At 38.1% G+C, this 19,093-nt stretch overlaps 2 protein-coding genes across 6 annotated transcripts in view; both read right to left on the bottom strand.

The window, feature by feature from the left end:
- The window catches only part of KCNG2 (potassium voltage-gated channel modifier subfamily G member 2), a 168,952-nt gene that overhangs the window by 132,727 nt on the left and 17,132 nt on the right, over window positions 1-19,093 (bottom strand). The gene's annotated exons all lie outside the window — the stretch shown is intronic.
- LOC122752943 (60S ribosomal protein L35a-like) lies at window positions 7,798-8,171 on the bottom strand. Its single transcript, XM_043999992.1, has one exon. It carries the CDS (start codon window positions 8,128-8,130, stop codon window positions 7,798-7,800), a length of 333 nt encoding a protein of 110 aa, XP_043855927.1. The 5' UTR covers window positions 8,131-8,171.

Here is a 19,093-nt window from a genome sequence, read left to right on the forward strand (position 1 = left end):
AATAAAAGTACATGTTGATTTAATTTCAAGGGTCTTATTGAATTTCTTTGTAGAATTTATCAACTTCTTGATCCTTTAATATGTTAGTGAATAAGCTGCAAAAATTTTCAGTCTTTTTTTGCAGATAACTTATCATGAGCACTGCAATATGAGATGACCAAATGTCCCATGAAAATGATACTTCTTATTGCCTTTGGGCACACAATATCAACTCCTCCAATTTCTTTTTTGTCTCCTCCAAGGCCAAGGATTTGAAACATCTTTCCATTTAGCTATAACTTCTTTATTGTAGCTTGATATATAGTGGGAATGTTAAGAGGGACATGATTTCATTCTTTTATAAACATCCTCTCACTGGGCATTAGACAAGGACCTCACATTTAGAATACTAATAGCCCAATTAAGGTTTATAGATAGTTTAAAGACTGTGATTCTTAGCATCCTCTCCTCCTTTCTTCCATTACTCTGCCACACTGACTGCAGAAGTGGAAGGGGGACACACGGTATTTTTTTTTTTGTGAGGCAACTGGGGTTAAGTGACTTGCCCAGGGTCACACAGCTAGTAAGTGTCAAGTGTCTGAGGTCAGATTTGAACTCAGGTCCTCCTGACTCCAGGGCCAGTGCTCTATCCACTGTGCCACCTAGTTGCTCCTTTCTCTCTCTCTCTTTTTTTTTTTGGAGGGGGGAGGACACACAGTATTGAGGATCATTTTGCATTTCCCTTTGTTTTCTGGGTTGCCATGGCCAAAGAGTTTATCAACAAGTGGCCAGCCTGTTTATCAGAACACTAGGTCTATTGATAGTACCGTGCTAACCAACTTTCCACCATGGTAGAACTTGCTAGAAATTAGACTGCACTTATATAACCTTCAAGAACCCAAGATAAAATACAATACCACAGGGAGCCATCAGAAGAGGGCTTTGTGAATGTCTTTTTTTTAAGCCTTAAAGTATTATACAGATCTTAGCTATTATTTCCTTCTGATTCTTAGATCAGTGCTTTTATCACTACCTCATATTACCTTACTGAAGTATGTGGATAGATGACATCACCAAACTAAAGAAATTAGAGAGGGAAAGAAAAATAATGTAAGAACCCTAGGGGGTACTCATATTTAGTGATAAGATGAAGAAAAAGCAACTAGCAAAGGTGATAGAGAAGAGAGATAGGAAGAGAATCAAGAGACAGAGGTGTTACAGAAATTACAGAGAGACAATGTATCAAGAATGGGGTGGTTGACAACATCTCATCATTTTCAGTTTGTTTCTTTGTTTCCAAATTCTCAGAAGTTGCTTCTCTACTATCAAAGATGCTTAAAAAATTCCTGGACTGTATTTACAGTTGCTAGACGTTTAACCTCCAAATAAAGTGTTATTATAAGTGTAATTGGCCCATTTGAAGTGACCTGCCTTCAAAGAAATTGCTTCTAAATGGCTCAACCCATGTACTTCTTTTCTGAGCTCTTGGTATGGAAAAACTTCCTGGCAGGTGTGTGGTACCATTTTATATACCTATCATACTGATTTCTCACATCACATTCATAAAGATACCTAACGACATCTCATAGATATAAATGTCTCATTTAATTGCTTCACAACTGCAACCTCCAGTGAGGCACAGAATACATTTGAAAGTGCATTCTATATTCTATAGCATAATTAGGAATTCTAATGAGACTTCTTCTCATAGACTTTAATTTGTGTAGTGGCATACTGTAGGTGACTTTCAGATTTAAGAAAAACAAAAAAATTAAGAAGAAATGAAGCTTCCTGCCAGCAGTGTAAAATCCTGTGTCCCTTCAAGGTCTGAATACCTTTTTGTTACTCTTCCTCATTCAACTGAACAATTTTCATACAACAAATATTTATTAAGCAACTACTATTGTAAAGCACCTTGACAGGCCATGGGAATAATAAAATTAAAAACCAAACCACAGCCCTTCCTAGTAGAAGTCATATTCCAGTAGGGAAGAGAAGATATAGAAATAACTATAATTTAAATTAGAGTGCCTCAATATAAAATCCTCTTTTTTCATATCCAAAGCCTTTCAAAACTTCCTCGCTTCCAGACCTTTCCAGTCTTGTTAAATGTTATTCACCCCCATATATTCTGTAATCCAGTGACACCAACTAAACTCCTTGCTATTCCTCAAACATTTCGCTCCATCTCTTTACTGTTCATTTCCACTGAATCTCTTCTATGTCTGGAATTCTCTCCCTCATCATCTCAATTTCCCATGTTCTTTCAAGTCCCAGGTAAAAGCCCACCTTCCAGGGAGAAGCTAGATGGAGCAGTGGACAAAGCACCTACCCTGGATTCAGGAAACCTTAGTTCAAATCTGGCCTCAGACACTTGACACTTGCTAGCTGTGTGACCCTGGGCAAGTCACTTAACCCTCATTGCCCTGCCCCCCCCCCAAAAAAAGTCTTTCTTCAAGAAGACTGTCCCAATGTCCCTTAAAGCTAGTATCTTCCCTCTGTTGATTGCTTCCAACTTATCCTGCATATTTCATGTTTGCATATGGTCATTTGTATTTTGTCTCCCCTATTAGACTGTGGGCTCCTTGAGAGCAGACTCTCTTTGACTTTTCCTTGTATCCCCAGTGGTTAACACAGTTGTCAGGGAGTCAATCAGTAAATAAACATGTATTGAGTGCTTACTAGTTGCTGTGCACTGTGCCAAGTGCTGGGCACATAGTAGGTTCTTAATAAATATATATTGACTGATTATATTTAAATGTACAAATGAGCTGAAGGGGAGAAAACACATTTAGTTGGTGAGAGTCAAGGAAGGCTTTGCGGGTCTTTATAATAGCTAAGGCTTTCAGCAGCTGATGATATGACAAGAGTTCTAAGGAAAAATGTAAGTTCTTTGGTAGTACAGACTTTTTCTATCTTATATTTTTGTCCCTCACACCTATTATACTTCCTTTCACACTTTGTTTTTGTTGTTCAGTTGTTTCAGTCATGTCCAGCTTTTCATAACTCCATCTAGGGTTTTCTTGGCAAAGATACTAGAGTGGTTTGTCATTTCCTTCTCCAGTCCAGCTTATTTTATAGATCAGGAACTAAGGCAAAGAGGGTAAAGTGACTTGTCCAGAACCACACAGCTAATAAGTATCTGAGGCCAGATTTGCACTCAGGAAGATGGGTTTTCCTAATTCTGGACCTGGAACTCTATCTACTGTGTCACCTAGCTGCCCCTCCTTTTACACAGAAGGCAATTAACAAATTCTTTTCCCCATTTTGTACCCTAAACTGTTTTATATTTATTCTAACATTCACTTTTTAAAATTTTGAGCTCCAAATTCTCTCTTTCCAGCCCCTTCCTTCCTCTTGAAGAATGCTAACAATATGATATCAATTATACATGTGAATAGTTAATAAAATCTTGTTGAGTCAAGATGATATCTGAAAAAGCAGAGAGTCAGGGAAAGGGAAGAGGAGATTTGGGAGCAGCCATCGGTCCAGTTTAGCTGGAGCTAGCTCCAGGATTGGAAGGAGAATGGCATGAAATAAGGCTAGAATGGCAAGTTAGAGGGTCTGTCTTTGTGCAAGTCCATGGATAACTAGCCTGCATTGTATTAGATTATGTTTCAGAAAGGGTTAAGTAATGCAAAGGTGTGTAAAAATCCTTCTCATCCACAAGCAGGCAGGCAGGCAGGCAGGCAGGCAGTCATCAAAATCCCATTAAGCATGTAATCACTGGCTTAGGGCAGCTTTGGAAAAGAAGGAAACCATGAGGATTAAAATGTATGTTGATAGCAAACATGCAGTGGGTTTCAGAAGTGTTAGAAGACAGTAGAATAACATGAATCTAGACAGATATTATGTAGATTTATACTGAACTATACATGAACTAGAGGAATAGACTGTTATTGCCTTAGATTGTTAGTTCCACTTAATGAATGAAAAAAAAATTAGACAAATGCTCTTATTAATTTGAATGCCATTTTTGTGCCTCCTACCTGTGTGACCTTAATCACTGAACTTCTCTGAGTTGTGTTGTCTTCACTTATGTAATAAAGTGGTTGAACTAGATGGCAGCTAGATGGTATGGTGGATAGAGCGTCCAGCCTGAAGTCAGGAAGATATGAGTTCAAATCCAGCCTCAGATATTATCTGGGTGACTTTGAGCAAGTCACTTAACCTCTGCTTGCCTAAGTTCCTTCATCTCTAAAACATAGATGATAGTAGCATCAGCCTCCCAGAGTTGTTGTGAGGAAGAAATGAGATGGTAATTGTGAAACACATACCACAGTGCTTGGCACATACTAGGGACTATATAAATGTTAGTTGTCATCATCATCATCATCATCTCCACCATCATAATCATCATTATCTTTAAGGTCCTTTATAGCTCTTAATCCTATGGTCCTATGATATATCCTAAAAAAGTCATTTCCAGGATGGTGGAGAGGGCCCTGATTTAAAAAAAAAGAATTATCATGACAAGAAGGCTTTATTTGTATAAAATGAACACTGATAGCATAGAGAATTACTTATTTATCCTTTAAAGCCCAAATCTGAATAAGCCTCAGTGCTTGTAATTATCCCACCCTGGTGGTTTTTTCTTTTTCTTTCTTTCTTTTTTTTAATAAACATTATTAGGAACCATGATAAAGTACTCCCTGTATTCTCTGAAATGTTAGGCACTTACAAAATGCTAAATATAGAAAGAGGAAACAAAAGGATTTTAACTGGCTGCATTTCATACCTGCTGGCTGCCAATTCATATAAAAAATTTTCCTTTGTCCATATTTTTCCAAAACTCCAACCTAACATTCTCCCTGTTAGATTTTAAACAAGTCCACACCAGCTGTAAGAGATTTGCTCCTTATTACTATATGCTTTGAATGCATACATTATTCTACATTGTGCAGTAGGACAAGAAAAGATTGAAAAAGATTCCCTTTCTCCTCTGACCCAATGGAATCCCTTTCCTCAATGAAATGCACTTCTCAGAAGCTTTCTTTTTTTGGCCACAAGCACAGTGCCTTGCCTATCTTAGGAACTCAATACACATCTGCCAATTTGTAAAGAAAGAATAATTCAGCATCTTTAGAGACATAATTGGGAAGGGAAAAAAAGGGAAGGATAGGATAATAGAGAGAGAGAGAAAGAGAGGGAAAGAAGGAGGAAGAAATATTGTTTATATCAGAGATTACAATGTATTATTTAACAACCTATAGTGCTCTATGCCTTTGCAGAAGTAGAAGTGTTGTTCCTTTGCAGAAACAGAAGCTTCTTAAATGTTGTACTTCGCACATATTCAGACTTTTTCAATGCATTGATTGGTTATTCTGATTTTCCCTATTTTTGTTTTAAATTATACACACACACACATATATATATATATATTTGGTTTTTTTTAACATGGTATGGCTCTCTGGGAAGGGAAAGGGGAAGGCTACCAGCAAAAATTATGGTAATGTAAAAAAATCAATAAAACAGATATGAAGATGTGTATGTATATTCATGTGTATATGTGTATATATATAATACACACATCCATATACACATACACATGTACATGCACATATACATAATACATATGTATATGTATGTGTATATGTGTATATGTATATGTGTACCTGTGGAAATGGAGACAAACCTTTAGCAATTCACATCAGAGGTATAGGAAGAATGTCACTATGTCAGAGTCTCTCTCAAAATAGCTTACTTATACCCCCAACTAAATCTAAAAGTACTCTTAATTATGCTGTGCTAGCAAAACATCATTTTTATCCCAGTGAGCATTGATGTAGTCTGGGTTAAGTAGTATTTGCTTCAATTTTTCATATCAGATGCCATTTCATTTCAGCCAAAAAGTTGTGCAATTTAAGAATTATTAGGATGCTAAATCTTTGCCTCCCAGCTTAAGGGGGTGGGCGAGAATTGCTCATTTAAAAATGGTTGTCAGTGGTGGCTATGTGGGAAGGTAGGAAAAATGCAGAGAAATGAAGTTCTGAGACTTCTGGACTCCACCACTGTACAAATAATTTAACAGTACAATAATACTTTATTAATTCTAATTCCATGGGACCAGAAGGAGAAAAAACAATAACACCTCATTGGTTTTGAATTAACCAACTTCAGATTAGTCAATACTGTTATTAAAGAGCAATAGGAAAAAAAAGAGCAATAGGAAATTCTATTGGTTGGGGAATAACACATTTTATATTATACCCTATTTTGAATTCACTATATTAAAAAACAACAACACCTTTACTAGAATAGGCAAGGGTCCAAAAGTAAAGAGTTTTCATCAATGGTTATGGGCATATGCTGTCCTTAGTCCAACCAGTTTTTTTCATTACTTTTTCATTACTTCAACACTTGAAGAACCTATATTTTCAATGCCATGTAGTACTACCTCCACAATACAGATCACAAGCTTTTTCAAAACTTAGAAAATGGTCTTTGAAAAATTCTAGTTGAAAAATTCATCACCCTCTGGTTATCCTAATAACTAGCCTCTCTGTTTTAAGTAATAATGAACAGGATAAATTAAAGGATATATGAAAATACCTATTGAAATAATGCAAAGTCCAAGAACAGAGCCCGAAAATGATGGACAAGATTTAATTATTATAAATGAAGACTACTTATTAAAAAAGGAACAAAATTCCAGCCTAAAACAATATACAAAATTGGTACTAACTCATAAAGTGTGTGCTTATCTTTTCTTCTACTAAAATGTAAGTTTGAACTTAATAATCACAATCATTCTCACATGTCACTTTGCTTAACTTTTGGTGGAGTGGAGAAGATCATATATTGTGCAGGATTCAGTTCTGCATATGTATCACATTCTGTATGATTTTTTGAAATGAATATGGTGATGGGGAAAAAACAAAATGAGAAGTTTTAACTAAATTACCTCCAAGGTCTCTACAAAGTCTAAATGTCTTTGATTTTAAAAAGTGTAAGAAACCAGTGACAACTTAAAGTACTAGATATCCCAAGGGGACCTGCATTTTATCAGGGATAAAATGCCTCAAGACAACTGATTGAACTGACTTACTTGTAGGTCAAGAGTTCTTTTATGTGTGTGTCAATGACCCTCTTTGGTAACCTGGTGAAGCCTATGGACTTCTCATAATAATGTTTTTAAATGAATAAAATAAAATACATAGAATTACAAAGGAAATCAATTATATTTGAATAAAAATGTAATTTTTTCTACCCATAGATCCCCTGAAAACTATTTATGGTCTCCAAAGGGTACCAAACCCCAGATTAAGAACCCTTGTCCTAGGGGGCAGCTAGGTGGCGCAGTGGATAGAGCACGGGCCCTAGAGTCAGGAGGACCTGAGTTTTCAAATCCAACCTCAGACACTTAACAATTACTAGCTGTGTGACCCTGGGCAAGTCACTTAACCCCCAATTGCCTCACCTAAATAAATAAAATAAAATAAAATATAAAAAAAAAGAACCCTTGTCGTAGACAGAATTTCAAACCTTAGCAAGGAAGTAAGGGAAAATATTTTAGGAAAAAAGGACAACTTGTGATACTTTTGAAATTATATACTCTTGGAGTGGAAAACTTGCCATAAAGTGGCAACAAACAACATTTTCTGTTTGGTTTCTAATATACTTCATAATTAGGCCCAAAGACCTCAGTAGCAGAAAAACAGAGTCTGGCTATAAAATATTTCTGCTTGGGTATATCATAACAATTTTTAAAATTTAACATGAGTAAAACATCATCTTCCTTTGAGACCTGGCCTTCCTATGACTTTTTTTTTTACATTTGCAAAACATGTGTAATTTTATTCAACCAGTTTTCATATTCTAGATCCTTGAGGGATACAGCATCACTGAGATCCTGTGTCCAATGGCCTTGGCAGGAAGATTGCTTCTGAACTTGGCCCGAACCATTCCACTATTACCATGAGCCCAAGTAACTTTCCCCCAGATCACTCTTGTTCTGTTGGGTTTCCCACCAGGAGTCACTGTGTTATTTTTTGCCTTGTATACATAAGCGCATCTCTTGCCCAAATAGAATTCAGTTTCATACCAAGCATAGACTCCTTCAATTTTCAAAAGAGCTGTATGTTCCCTCTGGTTTTGCAGGCCTCGCTTGTAGCCAGCAAAAATGGCCTTGGACCACAGTCTTCCAGACATTTTGCTGTTCTAGAAGTCCTGTTTCCAGGAGGCCTGAAAGCTGGAACAGGAGCAAAACGCGACTCTTTCCTACGACTTTTTGATTGCTCTTACTAGAACCATCATCTTCTCTGTCACTTAGACTCTTTCCTCTATTTTACTGTTCATCCAGTTTTCAAATATCATTGAGTCTACTTTCATGGTTTTCTTCTCATCTTCCCCCTCCTCTTTACTCATGATGCCACCACCATAGTTTGGGCTGTCAATTCCTCTTGCTTGAACAATTGTAATAGACACCTAAGCTATCTTCCTTCCTTCCTTCAGTTTATCCTTTCTCCAGTCCATCTTTCACAGCAAGGTGAGTAATTTTCTTAATGTTCAGATCTCATTGCGTTGTACACATAATAGAAAACTTGGCATGGCTCCTCATTGCTATGGAATAAAATAAAACTCCTTAGTTTGGCATTCAAGGCTCTCCACAATCTGGTGCTAACCTACCTTTCCAGACTTATCTCATACTTCTCTCATATAATTTACATTTTAGTCAAACTGGACTATTTGTTGAACATCTCCTAATCTTATCCTTTCTTCTATCATTGTAAATTTGGACAGGATGTCTTCATGATCAGAAGAGGCTCCTCCAACATTTTTTCTTATGAAAATCCTTTTCTTTCAAAGTACATGCCACATCCTCCATGAAACCTTCCCTGGAGATACTTCCCCCTTTCAAAGCCCCCTAGGTTAAAGTGATTCTTCCTTAGGACAATCTCTCAAATTACTCTGACTTCTATTCACGTTGATGCTAAGTTGGATAAGTTATTTGCATATAATTTTACGTTTACTTTAGTAGATAAATTTCATTGAGGATAAGGATTGTGCCATTTTTTATCTTTATATCTCCAAGATCTAGCAAAATGCTTTTCAAAAGAAAGAAAGAAAGAAAGAACCTTTTAGATCCCTAGGGAAGGAAAGGATTTATGACCAAAGGATAGAGAGGATCACAGAAGATAAAATAAGTAATTTTGGTTACATGAAATTTAAAAGGTTTTTGCATAGACGAACCTAATGCAGCTTTAGTTAGAAGGGAGATATAACTGGAGAAAAATCTTTGCAGCATGTTTCTCTAATAAGGGTCTTATTTACTCTCTATATGGAGAACTGATCAAAATTCTTAAGAATAAGAGCCATGGGGCAGCTAGGTGGCGCAGTGGATATAGCACCGGCCCTGGAATCAGGAGTACCTGAGTTCAAATCCGGCCTCAGACACTTAACACTTACTAGCTGTGTGACCTTGGGCAAGTCACTTAACCCCAATTGCCTCACTAAAAAAAAAAAAAAGAATAAGAGCCATTTTCCAATTGATAAATGGTCAAAGAATATGAATAGTTTTCAAGGGAAGAAATCCAAACTGTTTATAGCCATATGAAAAATGCTTCAAATTACTAATAATTAGAGAAATGCCAATTAAAGCAACAGAAGTTCCTCCTCACATCTATCAAATTGGTGAAGTTGACAAAAGAAGAAAATGGCAAATGTGGGAGGGCTGACAGGAAAACAGGTACATTAATGCACTATTTTTTTTTTACAATTAAATTCTTTTGGTTTTTTTCAGCAACAAACATTTATTTTATTTTCCATTTACATGTAAGGGTAGTTTTCAACATTCATTTTCATAAAATTTAGAGTTCCAAATTTTTCTTCCTCCCTCCCTTTCCTCCCCCCTCCACAAGATCGCAATCAGGTTATATATGTACAATCCACAAGTGTTCTTTTTATCAGTTCTTTCTATAAGGGTGCATAGTAAGCTTCCTCATTAGTTCCTTGAGATTGTCTTGGATCATTGCACTGCTGAGAGTAGTCAAAAGTCATTCAAAATTGCTCATTGAACGATACTGCTGTCACTATGCACAATGTCCTCCCAACTCTGCTCACTTCACTATACGTAGATATTCATTAGTCTTTCAAGGTTTTTCGGAGATCATCCTGTTTGTCATTTCCTGTAGCATAAGACCATTCCACTACAATCATATAACACAACTTTTTCCATCATTCCTCAATTGATGGACATTCCCTTGATTTTCAATTCTTAGCCTCCACCAAGAGTTGCTATAAATATTTTTTTGTACAATTTTTCCCCCTTTTCTCTTTTTCATGATTACTATTGTTAACTGTTTCCCTGCCATCCTATTCCCTTACCCATGATATTTATTCTATTATCCATCTTCTTTCATCCTATCACTCTTCAGAAGGGATTTGCTTCTGTCTGTCCCCTCCCCCCTCTGCACTTCCTTCTTTTGCCCCCCCCCCTCTCTCTCTCTCTCTCTCTCTCTCTTTTTTTTAAAGTGAGGCAATTGTTGTTAAGTGATTTGCCCAGGGTCACACAGCTGGTAAGTATTAAGTGTCTGAGGCCAGATTTGAACTCAGGTACTCCTGAATCCAGGGCCGGTGCTCTATCCATTGCACCACCTAGCTGCCTTGCCCCTCTCTCTTTATCCCCTTCCCTCCTATTTTCTTGCAGGGTTATATAGATTACTCCACCCAATTGAGTGTGTACATTATTCCCTCCTTGAGCCAATTCTAATGAGATTGAGGTCTTTGAGTCAATTCTGATGAGTGTTAGGCTCATTTACTGCCCAGATTAAATAGATTACTCCACCCAGTTGGGTGTGTGTGTGTGTGTGTGTGTGTGTGTGTGTGTGTGTTAGTCCCTCCTTGAGGAAGCTCTGATGAGTTTAAGGTCTTTGAGCTTTTCTGATGAGTGTAAAATTCATTTACTGCCCTGCTCCTCTCCCATCTCTTCCCCCACTCCATAAGCCTTTTCCTGTTAGTTTTATGTAGGATTTCACTTCTGCCCTTCCCCCTCCCCCTGTGAATTCCCTTCACCCCTCAATTTAACCCTAAAGATGTTATCATCTAGCTAAGTGACACAGTGGACAAATCATCACCTCTGGACCTAGGAGGATCCCAGCTAAAACCCAGCCTCAAACACAAGACAGTCGCCCACTGTATGACCCCAGGTATGTCCCCAGCTCCAATTTTTTATGGTTCTCTAGGGTCTTGTATTTGAAAGTCAAATTTGTCATTCAGTTCAGGTCTTTTCATCACAAATATCTGAAAGTCTTCTTTTTCATTAAAGTCCCATTTTTTCCACTGAAAGATAATGCTGAGTTTTGCTGGGTAGGTGATTCTTAGTTGTAATCCCATTTCCTTTGCCCTCTGGAATATCATATTCCATACCCTCTGGTCCCTTAATGTAGAAGCTGCTAGATCTTGTGCTATCCTGACTGGAGCTCCACAGTACTTGAATTCTTTCTTTTTGGCAGCTTACAATATTTTCTCCTTGACCTGAGAGCTCTGGAATTTGGCTATAATATTCCTAGGAGTTTTCCTTTTGGGAACTCTATCTGGAGGTGATTGGTGGATTCTTTCAATTTCTATTTTAGCTTCTTCTTCTAGAATTTCAGGGCAATTTTCCCTGAGAATATCTTGGAAGATGGTGTCTAAGCTCTTTCCTTGATCATAGTTTTCAGGTAGACCAATAATTTTCAAATGATCTCTCCTGGACCTATTTTCCAGGTCAGCAGTTTTCCCAGAAGATATTTCACATTGCCCTCTATTTTTTTATTCATTTGGATTTGCTTTATTGTGCCTTGGTTTCTCATAAAGTCACTGGCTTCCATTTGTTCAATCCTCATTCTTAGGCAATTATTTTCATCAGAGAGCTTTTGTACCTCCTTTTCCATTTGGCCAATTTGACTTTTCAAACTGTTGACTTTTTTCTCATATCTTTCCTGCATCACCCTCATTTCTCTTTCCATTTTTTCCTCTACCTGTCTAACTTTATCTTCAAAGTCCTTTTTGAGCACCTCCATGGCTTGAGACCAATTCATATTTTTCTTGGAAGCTTTAGATATAGGGGCCCTGATGTTGACATCTTCCTCTCAGGGTGCCCCTTGGTCTTCCTTGTTACTGAAGAAACTTTCTATGGTCCTCACCTTTCTCTGTCAGCTCATCTTGCCTTTTTTTTACTAGACTTTTAGCTCCTTAAAGTGGGGCACTGTTTCCAGGCTGCGATATCCCAAGCTTAAGAAGTCCCAGGTGGTATGATTTAAGGAGAATCAGGTTCTTTACTCACCTGGCCTGTTTCCTGGTCCTAGATAACCCCAGACCAACTTGCTAATCAACCAGCTTTGTGTGTTGTGGCTGTTAGCTCCCACAAGCCTGTGCCCCTCCCCCACCTGGGCCACTGCTACTTGAGCCTACCTCCTGGTTCTCAGCAGAGGTGTAAAATCCAAGCTATTCTAAGCTGTGCCTTAGCACCAGCACAGACCCCTGTAGTCTCTCCCCTGCCCAGGGCTCAGCCCACTCACCAGACTGTGAGCTTAGTTCCAGATGACACTGGTGCTTCAGCTGATTCAGAGGCTCTGGGGGTCTCCTTCTCTGGTGAGGCCTTCCTGGGACTGGATCTTAGTCAGGGTGACTGTGGGGTTGGGCTTGACTCCTGTATTAGCACAGCAGCTCCCTCCTTCTGACCTCCAAACCGTTCTTGGTTAGAAGATGATTTCAGCACATTCTTCGGTGAGTTTTGCTGCTCCAGGCATTTTCCTATGGCATTATTTGGATGTTTTTTGGAGCAATCATGTCATGAGTTCCCATTAATGCACTATTGATGAAGCTGTAAATTGGTCCAGCTATTCTGGAAATCATGTAGAAGCACTAATATTTACCAGCATTTCCCCACCACTAGGGATGAGCCTATTTCTCCTTGACCTTGCCTCCCCCCCACCCCTAACAGGGATTAGTTTTCCCTAAAAGGAAACAAAACTATCTCTGGGACCTGATTAGCTCTTGGCTAGCTTGCTTCAACTTTCTGGTCCCTTAGATGCATAGAAAGTCCCATCCATATGGAGTTCAGGTCTCTAAGTTCCTGCCTTACAGATGTGTTTGTAAGGAGGAAAAGAAGGCTGTATTTGCCAAAGCTGAAGCTAAGTGCTACTATATCCTTGCTGATATATTTTGTAGCAACGAGTATTTTGCAGCAACAAGCAGCTACTATGTGCTAAGCATTGCACTACAGCTAAATCAATATCTTTTCTTAACTTTATCTAAGAATGTCTCATTTGAAAATGCAAATTAAAACAACTCTGAGGTATCACCTGACACCTATCAGAGTGGCAAATATAACAAAAAAGGAAAATATTGGGTGTTGGAGGAGATGTGGGAAAGCTGGGATGCTAATCCACTGTTGGGAGTTGTGAACTGATCCAACCATTCTGAGAGTAATTTAGAACTATGCCCACAGGGCTAACAGGTTTATATCCCAAAGACATCCCAAAAAAGAGAAAAAGACCTATTTGTATAAAAAAAATTTTTAGCAGCTCTTTTTGTGGTGGCTAAGAGTTGGAAATCAAAGGAATGTCCATTAATTGGGAAATGGCTAAAGAAGCTGTGATATATACTTGTAATAGAATATCATTGTGCTATAAGAAATGATAAGCAGGATGATTTCAGAAAGGCCTGGAAAGACTTATATGAACTGATGGATAGTGAAGTGAGCAGAACCAGGAGAACATTGTACACAGTGACAGCAATATTATTCGATGAAGAATTGTGAATGACTTAACCATTCTCAGTAATGCAATGATCCAAGAGAGGCCGAGAACCAGCACACCCAAAGTTGAACACCAACCCACGTGTTTCTCAACTCCTCTCACCTGTGTGCACCGCAATGGCTAGTTTAGCAGCCAGAGAACACCAACTTCTGTTCCCGCCCTCACTTTTATGTTCGAGTCCAGGAAGTTCCTTGAGTTTTAGTTTTCCTCCCAAAAGGGGTGGTCCTTCAAAAGCTGCTTCAGTAGCATGTGCAGTCTCTCAAATGATTCAGCTAAAACTTCCGATATTAATCTTTACCACAAATAATTTTTACCACAGTACAAAAAAAATTTACAGTAGCACTTATTGTGATGTCAAAGTGCTGGAAACTAAGGAAGTTTCTTTCAACTGGGGAATGGTTGAACAAATTGTGGTATATTAATGTAATGACTAAAAGGGACCACTCTTGGGGAAACCCATGAAGACTTGGATGAACAAAGCAAAGCAATAAGAATCAAGATAACAATGTATACAATAACAATATTGTGAACAACAATAATTTTGAAAGATTTAAGAACTATGATCAGTGCAATGATCAATGGGACTGATGATGAAAAATGCTACCTACCTCCTGACAGAGAGGTGGTGGACTAAATGAGCAGAATGAGACAAATATTTTTGGACATAACCAATATGGTATTTTTGTTTGTTCGACTATGCACATTTTTTATGATACTCCCCCACCCCATCCCCATAGTGGGAAACAAGAAAAATAAATCCTTATTAAAAATAAATTTAATCAAAATGTCTTGCATTTACTGATTAATAAATATTTGTTGATTTGAAGGGAAAAAGAACAGATCAGAAAAAAGATGTAAAAGGATTTTTTTTCTCTAGTCATTTTAAAACCCAGGGGAGAAGGTAAACTACTTACTATTCATGGTTTTTTATCAGATGGGTGGCAATATTCTCTTAAGCAAATCTAAAGGTAGCCCATAGATCATTTTAAGAGGAGAAACATCACAGGGTTGAGTTTGAGAAATGAGTGTGTAAAACAGAAAGCACAACATACAGCTGAGTCATTAAACACCCAATTGGAATGACCTAGTTACCTTATGTCACCAATGTCAACTGATTTTTGATGATATTTTTCCAACTTATTCTCTGTGATACAACAAGAAATGAAGGAAGGAAGCTGGGATTCAACAAAGGTTTCAACACAAAGACTAAACCTCCAAAAAGTCCAAGGAGGTAAGAGGTGAATGACCTGACAAAAGGGCAACCATTCCAATGTAAAAGATACTGTGGGCAGCAGGGAATTGTCTCACTTAGGAAGATATTACAAACGCGGCTCTCATACTTAAGAAGCAGCAGCCTTGGTATTCACTCCTCATCAGTACCCTCTGATTGGAGGGTAGAGCCAGGAACTCCTCGACTTCCCTTTCAGGGGCAGATGTCTCCTTGTTTCTCACCTAGCTGTATTCATTTGGGACTTTTGGAACTGCTCTACATGCTCCTGCCCAGCATATCCCCCACTCCCGGCCTTCCCGGGTTCCATTTGTATATTGACTTTCTCCATTAGATTGTAAGCTCTGTCTTTCTATTTCATATTTCCATCCCCAGTGCTTATACGGTGCCTGACATTTTTGTTGTTATTCAGTCACATCTGACTCTTCCTAACTTCATCTGAGACTTTCTTGGTAAAGAAGCTAGAGTGGTTTGCCATTTCCTTCTTCAGCTCAATTTATAGATGAGGAATCTGAGGCAAAACAGGGCTGTGACTTGCCCAGTGTCCCACAGTTAGTGTTTGAGGCTGGATTTGAACTTAGTTGTTCCTAATTCCAGGCCCAGTATTCTATTCACTGAGCCACCTAGCTACCACATAGTAGGTGCTTAATAAATGTTTACTGACTGACTGATAAAACAAGACCTGATATCTGGTATCAAGGATCCTATTGTTTCTTAGTAGGGATAATATATAAACACAAGTAACTATAATACTAAGCAAAATGTAAGGAGGAAAGGACAGGAATCCAAAGTGCTATGTGTGATTTGAGGAAGAAAATGTCCCATTATGTTTATTCATTTGTCATTTTTCTCAGTTCATTTCCCCCAGTTTGTCACAGAGGGAACAATAACATAGTTTTTAGAGCATTTGCAAATATTAATTTAACAGTTGGTACTCTCAATGACCTGACTTCAAATTGTGCTTCAGACAAACTTTTTAGCTGTGCAAATCTGGGCAAATTGTCTCAGTTTTCTCATCTATAAAATGGGGAATAATATAGCACCTATCTTACAGGCTTAATGTAAGAATCAAATGAGATAATATATGCAAAGTACTTTTCTACATAAATGCTGGCTGTTATCATTATCATTATTATTATTAACACAGAATTTGTTCAATGATCATGTTGATTACAGAACTGGAAAAGGGTAGCTATCCTGATTTTTTTTTAAAAGGCATTGGGGCAGTTCAAATTTGAACTTAGGTCCTCCTGACCCTAGGGCCAGTGCTCTATCCACTGTACCACCTAGCTGCCCCAATCCCTTCTTTAAAAAGCAAACAAACAAAAAACCCTTAAGCTGTGTGACGCTGGACAAGTCACTTGACCACCTTGGTTGCCTTAAGAAAAAAAAATTAAGGAAAGGAAAAGCATATGAAAATTATAGGACAGTGAGACTGACTTTAATTCCTCAGAAAATGCTCTAACAAACTCTTTTTTTTGTGGGGCAATGGGGGTTAAGTGACTTGCCCAGGGTCACAAAGCTAGTACGTGTCAAGTATCTGAGGCCGGATTTGAACTCAGGTACTCCTGAATCCAGGGCCAGTGCTTTATCCACTGCACCACCTAGCTGCCCCCTCTAACAAATTTAGGAAAGGAAGCCAGGATTACAAAAAGCCAGGATGATTTCATCAATAGCAGGTTATGCCAGACTATGTTTTTCCTTTTCTCTTCTCTTTTGTTTTCTTTCTTTCTTCCTTCTTCCCTCCCTCCCTTCCTCATTACCTTTTGCTTAGTATTATAGTTATTTGTGTTTATATATTATTCCTACTATGAAATGATGGGTTCCTTGATATCAAGTCTCAGGTCTTGTTTTATCAGTCAGTCAGTAAACATTTATTAAGCACCTAAGTAGCTAGGTGGCTCAGTGAATAGAATACTGGGCCTGGAATCAGGAACACCTAAATTCAAATCCAGCCTCAGCATGGCATGGACTATAGAAAGCATTTTGATTCTGTGACCCATAACCACGTTGCTATTCTTACTGTAACTGAAACCAAAGATATAGCAAAGTTACAAGTTTTCCTTAAAGAAGGGAATAAAAGAGTTGGCGGAGAAGACCTTTTGGAGGAAGCAGCATTTGAAGCGAACCTTGAAGGAAGGGTGGGAATTACATTTCATTTTAGGTATTTTTTCCTCAGTCCCTATTTTCACATTCCTCCTCCTCCTCCTCCCTTTCTTCTTCTATCTGGATTTTGCCAGACAGTAGAAATGGTGTTTTCTTTCTTTCTTTCTTTTTTTTTGCATGGCAAATTACAAGAGATGCCTGCTGCTTTTCTGGTTGACATCCTTTCAAATGGCACCCTCCATGCGACAACAGGTTTGCACTTGTTTCTGTCTGCATAAGCCTTTAAAATCAGAGACAAAGCCCAAAGGAAACTACTACAACTGCATGGTCAACAGTGTGAAGAACATTAGTGTATTCTTTTAGCCAGGGCTGGGACTTAATTGCAGGGCAACCCTGAATACAGAATAAGTGCATAATTGAAGAGCAGTTTAACATCCTTCATTAACCCAGAGAAAGCTGAGTCTTCATAATGGATAGAGCTAGAAACTTTTTTTTTTAAGAAAGCTAGAGAAAAAAAGCTATGAAGGTTTCTATGCAATGAGCCAACCATAGAAAGAGAGAAATCTGCAAATTTGATTAAAGTCTGTTTGAATATATTTCTACTATATCTTCTTAACTCACCTTCTGTTCTACATTATCGGGATGGAGTTTTAAGATGTTCCATCTATAAAAAAATATTTAAATACATACTGTGCAAGTATAAGTGTGTGTGTGTGTGTGTGTGTGTATGTATGTGTGCATGTGTGTTAGAAAATTCCATGCCAGTAAAAAGCATGCTGGTATATATAGGACTTGCTATATGAACACGACCAGACTCTTTCAGGCAACATATTATAGTAGATTGAGGGTTAGATTAGGAGTTAAGAGAAATATGTTTTAGTCTTTCTGCCACTAATCATTTAACCTGAGCTTCCTCCTGTTTAAGATAAACAGGTTGGACTAGATGACTCTCTGAGTTCCTTTCCAGCTTTCACATTCTGTGATTCTATAATTGTCATCATCATAATAGCCTACATTAGCAAGCTACATTTAACAATTCAAATCATAAAAAAGGAGGTAGAGGAGTGTCTTCCCTAGGAGGCATCTGAAAACTAAATGAGTAGTTGAAGAGTGACAGAGGCAGGCAAGAGGAAAGAGGAAAGGAAATAATCTTTTCCCCTCATTGTCTTGCTATCTCGCTCTTTGGAGTGACTAAATATTCACAAATTTGACTATCCTTGGCATTAAAAGGAAAGAGTACCCCTTTTTTAAAAAGGAGTTTGTACATCATGTGCCTGTAAAAGATTCTTCTAAATCAATGTTTCTGATTTCAGCCTGAAATGGGGTTGTTACAATCTAAGGGCAGGATCTGTAGCTTCATTAATGTTCATACTCCTGCCATAGATGCCAAATGAGACCATTCTACTCTTTATCATCTTTTAAGAACCAAGGACAACTTTAAAAAGAGTAGCTGGAGTGGGGTAATTTCAGGATAAACCAGAAGGCCGGCAAAAGACTCTTTGCTGCTGGAATATTTATTCTATCATTCCCTCTATTTTTGTGAAAATAAGATTTGAGAAATAATATGGCTATGACATGCTATCAGTGAAGCTCCTCTTTTGACCTTATCACACTGGAAGAAGTCAGCATGGCTCTTAGTGAATAGAAAATCAGCATTGGACTAAAGTTAGACAATGCTCAGCAAATAATACCATTGGCATTCCGGCAGGCTGTTTTTAACTAGTGATTGCTGCCTTCCTTAGGGGATATACCTCAAAATACTTCAAGAACCTATCATTCAATCATTGTGTGGGTACTACAACTATGAGCACAAATTAAATTTCTTCTAACACTCAGTAGATGGTGTTTGAGAGTTGCTATGGTGGAAAAAAATTTAGAAGCAGCAAGGTGACACAGTAGATAGAGTGATGGGCCTGGAGTCAGGAAGACCTGAGTTCAAATCAGGTTTCAGACAAATTACTAGCTGTGTGACCCTGGGTAAGTCACTTGACTCTCTTCGCTTCCATTTCTTTAACTGCAGAATAGCAGTACCTACCTC

The sequence above is a fragment of the Dromiciops gliroides genome, chromosome 1 (genome assembly GCF_019393635.1).
Source record: "Dromiciops gliroides isolate mDroGli1 chromosome 1, mDroGli1.pri, whole genome shotgun sequence".
Classification (NCBI taxonomy): domain Eukaryota; kingdom Metazoa; phylum Chordata; class Mammalia; order Microbiotheria; family Microbiotheriidae; genus Dromiciops; species Dromiciops gliroides.